At 64.8% G+C, this 16,845-nt stretch overlaps 4 protein-coding genes across 4 annotated transcripts; 3 read left to right on the top strand and 1 right to left on the bottom strand.

Moving 5' to 3' along the window:
* Positions 1 to 661: 661 nt before the first annotated feature.
* On the bottom strand, positions 662 to 1,342 carry EMIHUDRAFT_440645 (hypothetical protein). The gene is given in 2 exon segments (XM_005788661.1): positions 662 to 683; positions 698 to 1,342. The coding sequence occupies 1 exon segment, from the start codon at positions 1,230 to 1,232 to the stop codon at positions 705 to 707; it is 528 nt and encodes a 175-aa protein (XP_005788718.1). The 5' UTR covers positions 1,233 to 1,342; the 3' UTR covers positions 662 to 683; positions 698 to 704.
* Positions 1,343 to 2,405: 1,063 nt separating this feature from the next.
* On the top strand, positions 2,406 to 2,603 carry EMIHUDRAFT_48362 (hypothetical protein; the record flags this gene model as incomplete). Its single annotated transcript, XM_005788660.1, has 1 exon — positions 2,406 to 2,603. A coding segment is annotated over one exon (198 nt), but the record flags the coding sequence as incomplete, so codon positions are not given.
* An 8,463-nt stretch (positions 2,604 to 11,066) lies between these two features.
* On the top strand, positions 11,067 to 11,472 carry VAMP7-2 (vesicle-associated membrane protein 7; the record flags this gene model as incomplete). The annotated part of the gene is made up of 2 exons (XM_005788659.1): positions 11,067 to 11,283; positions 11,366 to 11,472. 2 exons carry the CDS (start codon positions 11,067 to 11,069, stop codon positions 11,470 to 11,472), a joined length of 324 nt encoding a protein of 107 aa, XP_005788716.1.
* Positions 11,473 to 12,892: 1,420 nt separating this feature from the next.
* On the top strand, positions 12,893 to 16,306 carry EMIHUDRAFT_110328 (peptidase M16; the record flags this gene model as incomplete). Its single annotated transcript, XM_005788658.1, has 3 exons — positions 12,893 to 13,448; positions 13,524 to 14,176; positions 14,318 to 16,306. The coding sequence occupies 3 exons, from the start codon at positions 12,893 to 12,895 to the stop codon at positions 16,304 to 16,306; spliced, it is 3,198 nt and encodes a 1,065-aa protein (XP_005788715.1).
* Between the last annotated feature and the right edge of the window lie 539 nt (positions 16,307 to 16,845).

The raw sequence follows: 16,845 nt of genomic DNA, 5'->3' as shown, positions 1-16,845 counted from the left end.
GAAATGTAAATGTCGGAATAGCCTTCCCGTAGGAGCCAGAAAACGGCTCGCACACCATGTGAAAGCTCTCAGCGAGCTCTCTCGAAGCTTTATTTTTCGAAGGACCATCGAAGTTCATGTTCTCCCGTAGCTCGAGGTACCATTTTGCGCGAACAAGTTTTTGGTTGCCCAGCACAGCGGGCGTGAACGCTGCGCGATGGCGAGTAGCGACGATAGCAGCGAGGAGGCGACGTTCGATGAGCAGATGGCGTCCATCGACTTTGCCGAGTTACTCGCCAATCTGGAACGCATGCCGGGTGTCTCTCAGACGTCAGAGCTCGAAGCCAGTGAAACCGGCGAATAAGCCAAACCATTTTGGCGTCAGCGTGAAACTGAAGCTGCCCGAGCGGTCGCGACTGCAAAAGCGATTCGCCGTCACCAAGCCTGACGGTGAACGGCCGAAAATCGTCGCCGCCCGCGCGCGAGGCAATCAAGTGATAACCAATGGACAAAAAAGGCGCGCGGGGGGAGCGGCGCCGGCAACTCCGAACTCGACACGACACACGAGGGGCTGGAGCGGCAGTGGTCGTTCGGGGCGGAGGGCGTGGTCGGTCGGGGAGCGGGACGCGACCAACATGGCGACCAATCAGCCCGCCGCGCGGGTATTCGTGTTGTTTTACACCCATCATTTCATCCAAAATTGAGACAGACACGTGTACTTCTCGCTAGAGGAGCATCTCCTTGCACGCCTCGACGTCGGATATGACGCCCACTGCCCCCCTTCCCGTCGCTCCCTCACGCTGCTGCTGGCCTCGCTCCGCACCGCGAGGCGTCTCGGCTTTGCTTTCTGGAGTGGCCACGAGGGGTGTGCCCTGCGGCGAAAGATCTGCGCCGAATGCCACCATCGGACCCATCGCAGCGCCAGTCCGCGCCATGTCGTGATAGCCCCGCTGCTCTTCCTCACTCAGCAGCAGCCAGCGCTCGCCGACCGTCTTGACCAATTCGCGCACCGTGATGCTCGGCTTTCCCCGCTTGACCGCCGCGCGCTGCGCAAAGGCGAACAGCGCAAATGCCGAGAGCGGCGAAGCCAGCACCTCGTCCACGCGTGAGCGGACCTGCTGCCGCTCCTCGTCCTTTGACGCCGCAGCCACGACAGTGCCCCTCCGCCGGGCCGCCTTGCCGCTCGGCACGCGCTTTCGCTTGGCACTCGCGCTGCCGCTCGGCTGCTGTTGTGTCGGATCGCTCGGAGCCATCTGTCAGGCGTCCTTGGCGGCACAGAGGGTTTGACTCTGACTCTGTGCCGCCTCTATGGCCTCTCTTGGCTGCTTTTGGCCTCAGAGGGTCCCTGGATAGTCCGTCTTGGGCGGCACAGAGGGCTTTGACCTCAGAGGGTGGCCCCCCCTCACGGCCAGAGGGGAGAGGTGGCGCAGAAATCCCCCCCCCCCCCCCTGGTTGTTTGGACGAGAGAGCCTTGAAATGCCTGAAAACCCCTCTGAGGAGCGGCCTCGCGGGGCTTGCCTTGGCGTCACAGAGGGTCCCCGTAGCCTCAGAGGAGGCTGCGCCGAGAGAGGCTGGCTTGGCGGCACAGGCCTTCAGAGGGTCGGCCCAGGCACCCTCTGAGCCGCTCGTGGATGGCCTCTCTTGGCACAGAGGGTACCCTCTAAGACGAGCAGATCTGGGCCCGCTTGCCTCACCCCCCGCCGCCCCCCTCTGACACCACCCCCTAGTGTCCCGAGAGGGTTGCACCGTCGAATTCTTTCGCTGAGTTAAATTCTTTCGTCGCAAACACTGTGAGCAGGCCAACCTGTGAAATAGTATGAGACCGATCCGTCGCAGTTCTCTTCTCCAAGCGCATGCGCTTCGGCGGTTAGTGTGCACTAACCTCCGAGAAACCCGTCGGGGTTCCTCATCGCAAACCCAGAGTCGTAATAGTATGTACGTAAGAGAGTTGTGTTTGAGCCAAATACGACGAAAAGAAAAGCGGGGTCGCGATTCTCTTCGGCCTCCCCACAGCTCGCGCTAGGGTTGGGCCATAAGGCAACATCTGCACAGGTGTACCGCCGACGCTCCAGCGCCCGGCCCCTACTAGAGTAGTCTCCGCCGAGCAGCCCGCGCTCATCGCCGCGTACGCGATGGCCTCCCGCAACAACCTCGTTGCGTACGACCCCGCCGTGGCCCGCGAGGCTGCGCGGGCCGAGCTCCGCTCGAAGGTCGTGCCAAAGGTGTTGGATTGCAACAAGCCTGGTGCTGCGCCCATCACACTGAGCGCCGAGGCTCAGGAGCGGCAGCGCGCGGCGATGGCGGCCGAGCTGGACAAGATCAAGCGTCGCATGGACGAGCGGCGGCGGCGCGACCCGACCTTCAAGGAGACCGCCGTCGACTTCGACAGGTCTAAGATGCTGCCCTTTTCCAAGTTCCGCGACTACTATGCGGAGCTCGGCGTGGAGCAGTACTGCCCTCCGTCGGAGCTCAAGGACGCGTACAAGAAGGCCTCGCTCCGGCTACATCCCGACAAGATGGTCTCTCGGCCGGCGCAAGAGCGACTCGAGGCCGAGTCCGAGCTGCACCGCATCAAGGACGCCTTTGCGGTACTCTCGGAGCCGGCGACGCGACAGGCGTACGACAAGGCCCGCGACCGGCTCGAGGCGCAGTACGAGGCGGGCGTCGTCGTCACGGACGAGGCGACCAAGCCGCCGCCCTCGTGCATCGATGTGAGTCGCCGTCCCGCCGCCTCCGGCTCTCCGCCCCAGGCACACCCGACGCTCCTCGCACGGTTGCAGCGGTGCAGAGGGTTGAGGGCTGTGCAGCGCCCTGCGGGAGAGAGGGGGAGAGGAGGCATCCTCTGACGGCGAAGAGCTGCCGGCGCAGGTGCCGCTCACGCTCGAGGAGATGTTTTGCGGCTGCCTCAAGTACCAGCGGTACATGCGGGACATGTTTGTGGGCACCAAGTGGGAGCGGCGCGAGGACGACGTCTTCTCGCTCAAGGTGAGGCCGGGCGAGACTTATCAATTAATGAATAGAGTATTAATTATTCATTATTAAGTCTTCTCGCTCAAGGTGAGGCCGGGCGAGACTTATCAATTAATGAATAGAGTATTAATTATTCATTATTAAGTCTTCTCGCTCAAGGTGAGGCCGGGCGAGACGCCAGGCGCCACCTTCTGGTTCAAGGAGAAGGGCGCTGTGTCCACGGCGCGGCCAGTCGGACCCCGCCTCGGTAGAGCTCACTGCGTAGCGTGAGAGTGAGTCTTCCTTCCTGCCAGGCGGGCAAGTCTGACCTCGTCTTTGTCACGCAGCAGGCGCGGCTCCTCTCACCTTCCCAGCACCTTGCCTCCCTCCCCCTCCCCTCCCGCTCCCTGCCTCCCTCCCCCTCCCTCCCCTCCCCTCCCCTCCCTTCCCCTCCCTCCCCCCCCCCTCCCTCCCGCCCCCTCACCACCGCGTGCCCTCCCCGCAGATGCCGCACGACGTGTACGAGCGCATCGGCGTCGACCTCTGGTACAGGCACGAGGCGCCGACGCCGGCCCGCTCGCTCCTCTTCGCTGCTCTGGTGCCGACGCTCGAGCTCGACCGCAACTGGCAGGGGCGCGGGCACACTAGATGCGGAGTGCTGTGCGAGTACCACGCCGTAGCACCCTTGTGCTCATGGTGCGCCGAGCACACTGCAGGAGACCCTTCCCCAATTCACCCTGCAGCCGTGCGCCAGGCCAGTGAAGCGCGCCGAGGGCAACTACGGGCAGCGCGTGGCGGTGGGCAACTGTCTTGCCGCGGCGCTCGGCTTCGACCGCTCCGGCTGGGGCGAGGCGCTCGTGCACGGCAAGGGCGTGCCGCTGCTCGCTGCGGGCGAGGACGCGCGACGCGGCCGAGGTGGCGTCTCTGCCCGCCGCGTCGCAGACCCGTCCTAGACCCGTCGCTTGGCGCTGCGGGGTCGCCTCCCCGTCGCTCACCGCCCACTCGCTGCTCTCGTCCGGCCCGCGCAGGCGAGGTCGACGACAAGGAGCAGGAGCTGCAGTACGGCAAGGCGCACGTGGCAAAGACGGCAGCGACCTCGGAGGAGGCGGTGAGGCGTTGGGGCAGCGCGTCTTCAGCCGGACGGCTGCGAGCAGGTGGCTGTCCTCGCCAAGGAGGAGGCCGAGGCGTACCAGAGCGCAGAGCGCGGGGACCTCGTCGTCAAATTTCGCATCTCGCCGCCGGAGCGGCCGCTGCGCGCTGCCCTCCCGCCCGGGAGCTTCTTCCAGCCGCCCCTCGCGCTCCTTACTTCGGTCGGCGACGGCACGGGCGAGCGCACGCTGCCGGCGCGGCCACTCAGCGCCCTCCTCAAAAACACGCTCCTCCCGGCGGTCGTCGGCACGCTCGCGGAGCGACGCATCGCCGCCGCCCGCGCTGCCGCTGCCGCCGCCGCCCCGCCGCCGCCGCCCTCGGCCGCCGCCCTCGCCGCCGTCGGTTTTGCGCCCGAGGCGGCGGCCGAGGCCGTCGCTGCCTCGCAGCGCGAGAGTGCCCGCCGCCCGCCGCCGCCGCTGCCTCCGGCGAGCGTGGCGCTCTCGGGCGTGCTGCTAGTCGTCGGCGGCGAGGCGGGCAGCGAGCTGGTGGCGCCGTCGGCATGTGCAGAGCAGGCTGTCTCTGCGTGGCGGCGCATGCTGCCGCAGATGCGCTGGCGGACCGTGCACGCCGTGGGGGACACGGAGATGCCGCTGCTGCCCGACGAGGAGGAGGAGGTGGAGGCGGCGGCGGTGGTCATTATCGAGGCGGTGCACGCCGCGCGCACGGCGCCGCCGGCTACCGTCTTCGACGCGCGCGTCGGCAAGCTCGTGCCGCAGCCCCGCGAGCATGTGCTGTACGATCCCCCGCCCGGCGGCGAGGTTGACAGCGACGGCGACGGCGGGGCGAAGGAGTACCGAGTCGTGCACGCGCCGGGCGTGCGCTGCCGCGCGGACCCGTCCAGCGAGGCGGCCGTCACAGGCGTGCTGCGCGCGGGCGCCGTCGTCTCCGGCAGTGCCGCCGGGCCCAAAGGTGGCTGGGTGCAGCTCTCGGACGGGTGCGCGCCGGGCCCGCCCCGCGGCGGCGTCCCTCGGCCGTGAAGTGTCGAGAGGCGTGGCCAGCCCCCGTCAAGGAGCGCGGCACGCCTCAACCCCCCCCCCCCCCTCCCCCCGTCGGCCAGGCGCGGCTACGCGCGGCTGCACGGGACGAGCGGCCCCCTGCTGTCGGTGGCTGCCTCCTCGTCGGTCGCGGCCGCTGCCGAGGCCGAGTCGGAGGAAGACGAAGTCGTGCGAGAGGAGAAGAAGGTGGCGTGGGCGCGGGCCGAGCGGGAGTACCTCGATGGCGGCGTCGCGGCAGCGCGCGCGCTCCTCGCGCATGACGCCCTTCGCGCGCTGTACCGCTGCCACTGCGCCGGCGGCGTTGTGATCGCCCTCGACCACGCGTGCCCCCTGCTTGGCCGCGCGGGCAACGAGGCGGACGCGGAGACGGCGGCGTGCACCAAGTGGCCGCGCTTGCTCCCGTACATCGTCGGCCTCCCGCCCGTGAAGCCGCCCGCCGCCCGCCACCGCGTTTCGTGGCGCCGCTTGAGAGGGGCCGCAGCGCGCTCCGCCGGCCAAGACTGCAGCCTCGGCTTTTGCGCCATCGGCCTTCCGCCCGGCACCGCGGCCGCGGTGCACCCGGCGCGCGGCGCGGCGCTCTGGCCGGCCCTCGGCTCGGCTGCGCCCCACAAGATTGGCCAGCTCGAGGCGCGCGAGCGCGAGGCGCGCGTGACGGCGGCGCAGCGGGCGCGAAAGGTTGAGCGGGAGCGCACGAAGGCGCTTGGGCAGCTCGAGGAGGCGTTTCGTCAGGCGGCCTTGCCGTGGCCGCCAGCCGAGGCGGACGGGTCGGGGCCGCAGCTCGATTACGCGGGCGTGCTCCGTGGCCAGTGCCTCGACACTGTTGGTTGCTCCGGCTACCTCCCCGCGACGCACCTGGCGCACGCGCCGTCACTCGCGATGCTATGCGTGCGGTGCGGCTGCGAGTGCTCGCGCCACGAGGTGCTTCGCGCGCCGGAGTGCCCGCCCGCGAATGGCGCGGCTGAATAGGGTGTGCCGGCGAGCACGCGCGCATGAGTCGGGACGGACGCGCCCCAGTTAAGATCTTGCGCTGGGGACCATTGCATTTGGCCAAACGCATGAATTGCGCATGATGATGATAGTTTGCTAAGCATAAAGAAGAGCGAACATCGCAAAAGACACGGGCTCCCAATCGCGCGAATCGTAGTAGCTAGTAGTAGTACGTAGAGAAGTATCAAGTAATCCTATTAGGATTTAGGTATTACGTACATGCGAGGCGGGGGAGAAAAAAAAAAAAAAGAGGGGGGGGGGGTTCCCCCCCCCCCCCCCCGGGGGCCTTTTTAAATTTTTTGGGGGGAACCCTGGGGCCCCCCCCCCCCCCCCCCCCGCCCGGAGACCTCGAGACAGAACAGCTGTAAACACACCCGCACGATTCAGGACGGCCGACGCGGCCAGTATTGTTTGGAGCCGGTGGCGACTGAGGCTGCGGCGACCGCAAAACGGTTGGCTTGGACGGACGCATGCGCCTCTTGGAGCACTTCCTCTTTGGCAAGAAGAAGCACAGTGGCAGTCCACAGAGCAAGTCGAACAAGAAGGAAGTTGATGCGGTGTGGGAGTCGTTCAAGGAAAAAGTGTCGCAGTGTCCCGTCCACCGGGGCCACCGTGTGTTGGAGCTCTTCTCAGACGCCCTCGCGTCGGCCGCAGCGGCGTCGGCAGCTGCGCCATCAGCTTCATGTGAGAGCAGCGCGTCTTCAGAAGGTACCTCGGTGACACAATGGAACAACCTGAAGGAATCTTATGAGACCCTGAATCTCATCGGTGAGAGAGAGCTTATCGGTGAGAGCCCGCGGCAGATTCTCGCCTCTTGATGAGAATATGCGTCCCATAGGTCTACCCCCGACGCAGTTTCGCAACTGGGCATCGCAAGTCGAAGACCTGTTCAAGCTGTGCGGCTGTCCCAAGCGGGCGGTCAGGCTGGTGCGGCAGGAGTGGTGCGTCGGCCCGTTTGAGGGCGGAGCCGAGCCGTATGCGCAGCATGATATCATGAATCGCCCGTGTCCGTGGCCAAAGGATGCGACTGTGGCGGTCCCGGGCGCCTGGCAAATAGACATCAACCGCCCCACCCTCCTGGCTGAGAAAGGTGCGCTCGAGCAGGACGACGATCGGAATGACCGCGTCCAGCAGCGCTTGCAGCGTGTGCGCCGGCAAAGCGCCTCGCAGACGGCGGACGCGGGCGAACTGCCGTCGAGGGATTAGCGTTGTGCGCGCGGCCCTCTCATCTTGGCGAGAGTTCACTCAGAGCGATGCCCAAAATTCTCCCTGTAACAATTGCGCAGTGCACAGGGCTTCCATGTACAGAAACCTTGTCTTCTTTTCGATGTGTGACTTCGTGCATGTGCCATGTCTACACGTTTCCTGTAGGAAGTTGTTAGAGCTCAATAAAGCCGGCGCGCGAGGATCAACAACGATCAACAGGTGTTCGGCACCGGCGCACCGCCCGCCTCGGTATACCAAAATGACTGGTTGGGTAGTAGTCTAAGTTCTGAGCCTCGACGCCTAGCGGGTCTAAGTGTGCACGTGCACGCTGGGGTGCTTGCGCGGTCTAAGATCAGCGGGAGCCTCTTACATCGGCTAAGTCGGCCGTGGCACGGCCTGGGGCCAAGAGGCTCCCACCGTGATCGAAAAGGCGCTCTCCGCCCAAATTTTCTTCGCCTGCGGCGGGCGCCTACTAAAATCCGGATCGATCCTCCTCATGCCTCAGCAATCGCCGCCTCAGCATCCTCCCCTTCCGATTCTCGTTGCTGCTTCTTGAGCGCAATCTCTAGCCAAACATTTCTCACAAACAGCCTCAAGCTCAAACAAACGCATGTCAGAGAAGCCTGTGTATGCGCTGGTCCTCTTTGAACGATCCGCGCGTGAAGGTAGGAAGCATAGGACCTTGTTGGCAGCAGCCAGCTTGTTGCGCTGCTTCGTTGCGATGAGCTGATTGGGATCGCAGAAGTGCATATCCATGCCAAGCACCGCCACGATCTTGAAGCAGAACACATCGCAACCGCATCGTCCGCACTGCCATCGGCATGCCGTGCCCGCCGCGCTTCGCCGCAGCCGCCTTACGGCACGCATAGCGGCAGCACATGGTACGGTGCGCGTACTTGCGCAGGAATTGCGCGCCGCAAGTAGCGCACTGGCCCTGGGAGAAGGCGATATGGCGTCGTGCGCGGCATACGTTGGTCGGGACGCGTCCAGGTATTTTTCGGGTAAACCTGAAAGCTTTTCAGGTATACCCGGGTTTTACCCGGAGTTGGCCTTATCGTCGTCTAAGTTCATGGCCCCCGACCATACAGCGTCTAAGTCCGAGCCCGGCTCCATGCGGGGGCTAAGTTGAGCGCTCGCTCGCTGCAGAGGCTAACTAAGTGTATAGAGCAACCCTCTCGCCCTACTACCCAACCATTCCAAAATGCCGCGCGCGCGCACCCTTACTGCTTACAGATCACAGATCACGATCAACGTGGGGGAGGGGGTGGTGGTGCAGCAGCCGGGTTGTGCTGCGAATTTAAGGTATAAATGACTCCACGCAAATCCGAGACGGTGATGGATGCGTCGTACGGTGCCCAGTGAGGTAGTGCATCTGGCCACTCCGGATCCTGCTGAACAAGCTCCTCTTGTAGCTCGATCGGTCACACCGCCATCGCCGCCGGGGAGAGGGGGGACGACACTGCTTCGGCAGCGTGCACCTCGATCCTGCACCGTGTTTGTTATGACCCCCCCCCATGAACACTCCAGTGAGGGTGGGCGAGACGATCGAGGGGTCCCGTACCATGCGGAATCGACCCTATCCAGTGCTCAAGTGCTCAAGGTATAAATGAATAAATAAAACGGACATCCCAAGCTAGGCCTAGGTCGAGGACAGACACGTCCCCACCTTTGCAGGATTTTGCAAAAGCGAGGGGGGAGGGCGCATCGCGGCGCGGAGGGCTGGGCACAGGGCACAGGGGATCTCTCTCGCATAGGAATTTAAGGTTAACCTGTGTTAGCCGAGTAAAATTCTTCTTTCGCCAGAAATGCAACGTGGGGGAGGGGGGGTGGTGCAGCAGCCGGGTTGTGCTGCGAATTTAACCTGTGTTATCGAGTGTCCTAAGAAAAGAAAGAAAACGGACAGCCCAAGGGAGGGATGGGAGGACGGCACGCCGCCGCCACACAGGGATTTTAAGGAGAGGGGTGTGATGCGCTAGCCGTCGCCCACCTTTGGGCGTCCGCCTCTTCCTATCTCTCTTCGCAGTCTCTCGCCGATTCTCGCTGCAACCTTCATGCCACCTCGTAGCGTCCTCTCAAATTCTTTCGATGCCAAAATTCTTCAGGTGTCTCAGGTAGGCTCTGGGGTGCTCTGGGGTGCTCTGGGGCCACTCGGCACCGCTCGGGACCGCTCGGGACCGCTCGGGACCCTCGGGACCGCTCAGGACCGCTCGGGACCGCTCGGCCTCGCTCGGCCTCGCTCGGGGGCGCGGCTGGGACATTTGCGGCCTGCCTCCGGCTGGCTGGGCTGCACGGCTGAGCGGCGCGGAGGTGCTGCAGTGAGAAGATATTGTAAACTTATCATGAGATTAGCAGCAAAAACAGCAAAGCACTAAGGAAACTGCGCCGCGATTTGCTGCGGGCACACCGGCCACGGGCCAAACACATCATACCTAGGTCCCTTCATACGCTCCTGGAGCCCAACCATGTGCGCCGCGATCTTCATGACCGCGGCAAGCAGGGTGAACGAGCCACGCCACGTAGTGCACAGAGCCATACGGTTGTCCACTACCTGGCCAATGAGGTGCTCCACACGCCCACGGTAGTGCTGCACCGTCTTGTTGAACCGTTGTTTCTCGAGGGACAGGTTCCGGCCCTTCCATTCTGTGATGATCTGCCGCTGCCCGACGTAAGCCTTGCTTGTCCCCAAGACCATACTCCCATGGCTTGATCCGCGCCTGCAGGAAGCTGGCCCAAGCGCCGCGCCCCCGCCGGTCGAATTTTAGCATCTAGGCCGTTGGGACGGCTCGGGACGGCTCGGGACGGCTCGGGACGGCTCGGGACCGCTCGGGACCGCTCGGACACTTCCGAACATTGCTACTCCGTTGTGACCGTGCATGCATCCAGGAGTGCCAGAGACCCTTAGACACCATTGGCTTGGGAGGCGCGCAGTGTATCTTGTCATGATCAACGCTTGGAGCACTTTGCATGTGGCACAAATTCTTCTTCCAGTGTGCTGTGAGAGAGGCTTGTATCTTAAGAATTCTTCTTCCAGGGCACAAAAAGCTCGCACCGACCGGCCAAAGAATGCCTAACCGCCCGCCCGGCTCCCTGGAAATGCAGCCCGCGGCCTCTTCGTCCCCTCCGGTGCTCCTCTGGGCGGCAGTGACGCGAGGCACGGTCGTGCTGGCTGAATGTGGTGAGGACACACGCGGGGGAGAAGTGCTTGCGTTAGCGAGGAGGATCCTGCGAAAATCTCCTTCCCCCGGCTGGCGAACACGGGCTGGCGAACGCTCAGTGGTCCGTGAGCGCGCGCGTGTACACTGTGTATCGGCCAATATAGGGAGTCTGACCGGCAGGGCTCGCTGCGAGCGCTCAAGTTCCACGTGTACACCAAAAGTTCGACCTCAACCTCGAGCCGAGACGAGCCTGTCTGGTGGAGTTACTGCGTAGTCTTCGACGCCGCCTTCGTGCCGCTGCAGGCTCGCGGCTTTCTCGAGAAGATGTCGCTCCTCTCCGCCCCGCTGCGCGAGTCTCCGGTCTGGCTGCGCGGAGGCGTCCGCCGCGGCCGAAGGGCTTTGCGCGTTCGGTGACGGTGTCTCACACGTGCGCAACCTCTCAGGCACGCTTGCTGCGCAGGACGACTTTGCTCCGACCCTGCTCGCGCGGATGGATCAGGCGTGATCTCCGAGATCGAGGGAGATTGGCGCCCCGTCGCACGCTGAAGTAACCCCGCATGAAGTAACCCCGAGAGAGACCGGTGAGGAGGCCGGAGGCAGAGTCGGGCACCCCTGAGGGCAGGCGAGCTCCGGCGGCCGCATCGCAATGGTGAGCGACCGCGTCGACGAGGTGAAGCTCGTCATGGCCGACAACATCGAGCTCCTTCTCCACCGCGGCGACAAGCTGGACGAGGTTGACGAGAAGGCGAGGCAGATGAGCGTGATGGCGCGTGCCTTCCAGAGGCGCGCGCGGGACGCCAAGCGGTTTCAGCTCTGGCAGCAGGCCAAGTTCGGCCTCGCCGTGGGCACGGCGGTGACCGTCGGTGTCGCAGTGATTGTGCTCCCGCCAGTGCTTGCCGTTGCGCTCTGATACGCGCGTTGTTTTCGTGACGTCGGGTCACGGAGGATCCGTTTTTGGCATGCGACGTCCCTGGTGCACCATGTCTGTCTCTACGTGCCGTAGCTACGTGTTCTTTCTACTTTCTGAGTATGTCGCGCGCGCTTACCCCTAACAGCTACTTACCGTTTCTGATTAACAGTCTGATACGACGTGTTGATATGTGTCGCCCCACCCTTCCACCCACTGTGTCGAAAAAAATACAAACAAAATGAAGAAAACAGGTCGCAATAAAATAAATAGACTAAAACGGACACACCAAACGAGGGGTGGGAGAAGGACAGGGTCCCCACCTGCACGAGCAGGATCTTGTAAGGACGATCAGGGACACAGGGGACGGGAGCGGGGAGCGGCATCGCGACACGGAGGGGGGCTGGAAAACAGCTCAAGCGAGGGATGGCCCATTCATCTGAATTCTTTTGAAGCTCTCAAGTGCCTCTCCTGGTCTGTCTGGTATACTGTAGCCCCAGCCGACTCCGCTGTGAATCGCAACAGCTCTCGCGCGCCGCCGTCTGTGGGACGCGCAGAACATCAACAAACAACGCTGCTCGCAACATGCGTGTCGCGCACTCATTCATGACCGGTCTCAATGCCCCACCCCCCTGCGCGCGGGCCTTCTAGGCCCGCGGGTAGTCTCCCCCCATCCCCAGGGCCTCACGCTCCAGGGCTCGCACCTCAACCTCTCACAGACCAGCGCATAGCGCCATTCATAGGACGTATTTTCTTCTCAGAACAAGGCTGTGAACCTCGCGGGGCTGGCGAGTAGAGGCACACGCACGCTCTCTCGAGGTCTCTTGGAGCAGAGCCCCGGCGAGTCCACATGGGTATGTATGTATGTAGGAAGGTGAAGAACAGTCAGGCTCGGACTGGACACCGACGCGGTATGGGTGGACGCTAGACAGATGATGACGACACGCACGAGCGACACACAGACACAAACAAGCTCACAAGACACACAGCCAGCGGGCTGCCACACATCCTGAGTGGGCGTACACATCACTCAGGCCACGTCCCCCCTGTCGCCCCCCCCAGCACTCCAAGGTGCCAAGAGACAAACCAACAGCACACAACAACACAGACAGGCGACAGGGGCGAACGTGTGAGACTAGAGCAGGCTTGCTCCGCCTCTAGCAATCTCGTCGCCAGCCGCAAGGCATGGACGAGACCGTGTGTGGGGTCTTGTGAGGTGTCTATGGACGCCCTCCTCACAGGCTATTGGCCAGCCGCTAGCCCTAACTCGCACTCATGGGTGACGACAGTTCATTGGATGAGTGGTTGCGAGCAGAGGCGCGTGTGCTGAATCTAGATCGTACGCCGTGGCATATGACTTGGGTAGGCGTGCGACCGCAGCGCGCCCGCCGAAGGCTCGACGGGTCCTCGGGTACCCTTGGTGGGCTGGCCCAGCTCGCGGCTCGGGCTTGCTCACGCTGCTCCTCCCCTGGGTCTCTTCCCACAGGAGCAGCTGTGAAGCGGCTGCGGCAATAGCAGACCAGTCTCCTGGTGGCAGGGCGCAGGACTCTGCGCGAGCAGTGTATATGCTCCACTGCACCGTCGACGAGCGCGGTGGCGTCGAGCGCTCGGTTGAGGACCGACGCCGCTACCGCGTCATACGCCTCGCTGGTGGTGTCCGTGCCCTCGCTGTCTGCGACCCGCAGGCCGAGCATCGTGCGACAGCAGCCATGTGCGTCGACGGCGCGGGCGCGCGGACAGCGCCGGTCGAGCTGGTCGGCCTCGCCCACTACCTCGAGCACATGCTCTTCCAGGGCTCGCAGAAGTATCCAGGCGTCTCCTTCTACAAGAAGCAGATTGGCCTTCGGGCCGGTCGGTGCAACGCGTCCACCGCGGCGGAGACCACAAACTACTTCTTCGAGGTTGACGCGGGTGGATTCGAGGAAGTGCTTGACGTCTTTGCGCAGTTTTTCGTCGGCGCGCCGCTCCTGGACAAATCCGCGGCGGAGCGTGAAATCGAGGCGGTCACCAACGAGGACTCTCGCAACCGCGTCAACGACGACCGGCGGCTGCGCATGGCGCTGCAGCACTCGGTGAGCGGTCGCACCACCGGCTCGCAGAGCTGGTCCAAGTTCGGAACGGGTCCGCGTGCCGTACGACGCGCACCTCTAAACAAGAACGTGTGATTGCGATCGCATCTCGTCACAATGGCTGTAGGCAACAAGTCGACTCTCGGCGCGGAGGCGGCCGCTGCGGCGGGCGTCGAGGTGCGGCCTGCGCTCCTCGCCTACCGCGAGCGCTTCTACCGGACGGACGCGATGACGCTGGTACTCATCTCGAGCAAGCCACTCGACGCTACGGAGCAGCTCGCGACCCGCATCTTCGGCGCCCCAACCACCGACAGCACGGGCGGGGGCGCAACGGCAACGCCCGCCGACGTCGACCCTGCCGCCTTCGCGGCGGCGGCGCGGCTCGTGCAGTCCGCTGCCGAGATGGCAGAGGCAGAGGGGCCGCCGCACCCGTGGGCGGGCTGCGGGGCGGGCGAGCTCGTGGCGAGCCAGCTCCCCTTCGAGCTGCGGGTCGTGCCAATCAAGGAGAGGAGGACCTGCCGGCTCGCCTCCGCGCTGCCGTCGCTCGCTCCTTCCGACGCCCTCCCATGGAGCTTCCGTGGGCCGTCGCGTAGGCTCGCCTTCCCGCTGCCGTCGCGGCTGAGCCAGCACCGCGATTCGCGCGCGCCCGTGCTCGACTACGTCACGCACTTGCTCGCGCACGAGGGGGAGGGGTCGCTGTACGCGTGCCTGCAGGCTGAGGGACTTGCGACCGCCGTCAGCGCGGGCGCGGAGGGGCTGCGCGACTTTGCCATTGCACAGGTACGACGCGAGTAGCTCCTGGATCCACGCAGAGCTCGGTTGGGAGAGGTCCCTTCCCCGGCTCACTGTTGGAATGCTACGCAAGGTTCGGATCGATGGGAGAGGTCCCTTCCCCGGCTCACTGTTGGAATGCTACGCAAGGTTCGGATCGACCTGACGCCGCTCGGCGAGGAGCGGGTCGAGGTTGTGCTGTGCCGCGTCTTCGAGTACCTGGCGATGCTCGCGGAGGAGGGGGCGGGCGCGGCGGCGCGCGAGGCATGGGCGGAGCTCGCGATGGAGAGAGCGCTCCGGTGGCGGTTTGCGGAGCGGGGCGACGCGGCTGCCGAGGCGAGGTCGTGGGCGGCCCGAATGCACGTCTACAGCCCGCAGCTCGCCCTTTCGGGCGGCCGCCTGCTTGGCGGCTTTCCAGCGGAGGGCGTCGTCGCTTGCCTCGAGGCGATGCGCCCGGGCGGCGTCCTCATCTCCCGCGAGTCGAAGGCTTTCCAGGCCGTATCCCCGCCCGAGGAGGACGACGAGGCGGATTCGGTCTGCGTTGTGCCGCTTCCGCCGTCGCTGCCGCCGGGCTCGCAGCGCCTCACGGAGCCGTACTACGGCGTGCAGTATGAGCGCCGGCCCATCGCATCGCCGTTGCGCGAGAAGCTGCAGGCGGCGCGGCGCGGCGAGCGAATGCCCGCCGCCGGCGGCGCGCCAGCCCCGCTGCTGCATTTGCCCGCTCCGAACCCGTTCTTTGCGACAGAGCTGGAGATGAAGGAGGAGGGCGAGCCGCAGCCCGCGCTTCAGGCAGGCGAGGCGAGCGACGCGGTGCACTGGCACGCGACGGAGGTGGCCTTTGGCAGGCCGAAGGCGCACGTCGTCCTCCACCTCGCCTGCCCGGCGGAGGCGGTGAGCGACGTGACGCACATGAACTTGTGGATGGCGGTGCTGGACGAGCACCTGGCCACGGCGCTCTACCCGGCGGCGCTGGCGGGCCTCAGCTGGTCTGTGTCGCGGCACACGAGCGGCGTCGTCCTCCGCGTCTCCGGCTTCTCGCACAAGCTGCCACGGCTCCTACTTACCCTCGCCGACCAGCTGCTGCGCTGGGACGGCGCAGCCTACGCTCCGCGATTCGAGCCGCGCCGTGAGAAGCACGTGCGCGAGCTGCAGGGCCACTTCAAGCAGACGTCCGACCGGCTTGCGCTCTACTACCTCCACCTCCTCCTCGAGCCCACGAGGCTGCCCAAGGAGGCACAGCTCGAGGCGGCGAGGGCAGCCACTCTCGACTCGCTAGCAGCCTTCCACGCGCGTTTTGTGCGGCGCCTCAAGCTCCTCGTCTTCACGTACGGCAACCTCGCAGCCGCCGACGCCGCCGCCATCGCCGCCGAGCTCGAGAGCCGCGTCTCAGCGGCGAGAGAGGCGACCCTCCCGCGCTCCGATTGGGCCGACTCGCCCGTCACACAAGTACGCGCGGGCGCCTGGCGGCTCACGATGAGACCGCTGTCCGCTGAGGAGAAGAACTCTGGCTGCCTGCTCTACTACCAGCTTGGCCAGCTCGACGTTCGACCGGAGCGCGCGCAGCTGCTCGTGCTGCTCCGCTTGCTGCAGCAGCCGCTCTTCGCCGAGTTGCGCACCAAGCAGCAGCTGGGGTACGTGGTGCGCTCGGACGAGATGCGCCACGGGAGCGGCCGCTCGTGCGTTTCGGGCGTGTACGTCCTCATCCTCTCGAAGGATTTCGCGCCGCCGCAGCTGCAGCGCTCGATCGATGATTACTTGCGCACGGTGCCGGAGGCCGTGATCGGCGCTCTCACGGCCGACGAGTTCCAGACGGCTCGCGGCGCCCTCGTGACACGCTTTCGTGAGCCTGACCGCACTCTCGCCGAGGCATTCTCACGGAGGTGGACAGCCATCGAGGAGGAGACCTACGACTGGGCGCGGCGCGCCAAGCTGGCCGACGCCCTTGAGGCAGTGACCCTCGAGCAAGTGCGCGCGCTCGCGGCGCGCCTGACGAGCGCGCCTCGCCTTGCCGTCCATGTCTTTGGCAACAACCACCTTGCGGCATTCGGAGAGAACGACGGCTCGGGCAGCGTCGCCATCGACTCGTGGGAGGCGTGGCGGGCTGCACAGGACGTGTGGGGCGACGTGGAATTGCAGTGAGTGAGAGGTGGCGACGAGCACGAGGGGACTGAACCGCGAGGATGTTTTTTCGAGGATGTTTTATCGTTTGGGTAAAGTCGCACAAGTGTGTATCCTTCGCGTCTTCTGAGAGTAAACAAACAGAGGCAGAGAGCTCTGGGGGGAGGCGGGGGCCCCCGGAGGCACCGTGGGTCCGTGCGCCGCGCAGCGGAGTGCGGAAACGGGGCTCCGGGTCCGGCTCCGTTAGTCTCCGTTAGCACCAACTTCCCAAATGATCACGGTTGATCAGAGGGCAGATTTGGAGAGGTCTCGAGGAGTACATACAGATAGACCATCTAACCATAAGAAAACTCCGACCTGATTGGTCGTACTGACCGCCGACAGATCACTCCAGACAGCAGACAGGCCGACGTCTGCACGCGGCCGGCCGGGCGAGAGGCTTGACATGATCCGACCCTGCGACCCTGACGCTGCTGCTCTAGCTATCAGACAACTGCTGACTGCTGCCACAATGTGTGACCGGTGCTGGCCCACTTGGCGGCCTTCCCGGTCAGTGGTGA

The sequence above is a fragment of the Emiliania huxleyi genome, assembly GCF_000372725.1.
Source record: "Emiliania huxleyi CCMP1516 chromosome Unknown EMIHUscaffold_133, whole genome shotgun sequence".
In the NCBI taxonomy this organism is placed as follows: domain Eukaryota; phylum Haptophyta; order Isochrysidales; family Noelaerhabdaceae; genus Emiliania; species Emiliania huxleyi.
The sequence above is the reverse complement of the archived record's forward strand: the minus strand, read 5'-3'. Positions and strand labels throughout refer to the sequence as shown.

Bases quoted from the DNA above. Each gene is read 5' to 3' on its own strand.
- EMIHUDRAFT_440645 (XM_005788661.1), bottom strand. From the start codon at position 1,232: ATGGCTCCGAGCGATCCGACACAACAGCAGCCGAGCGGCAGCGCGAGT.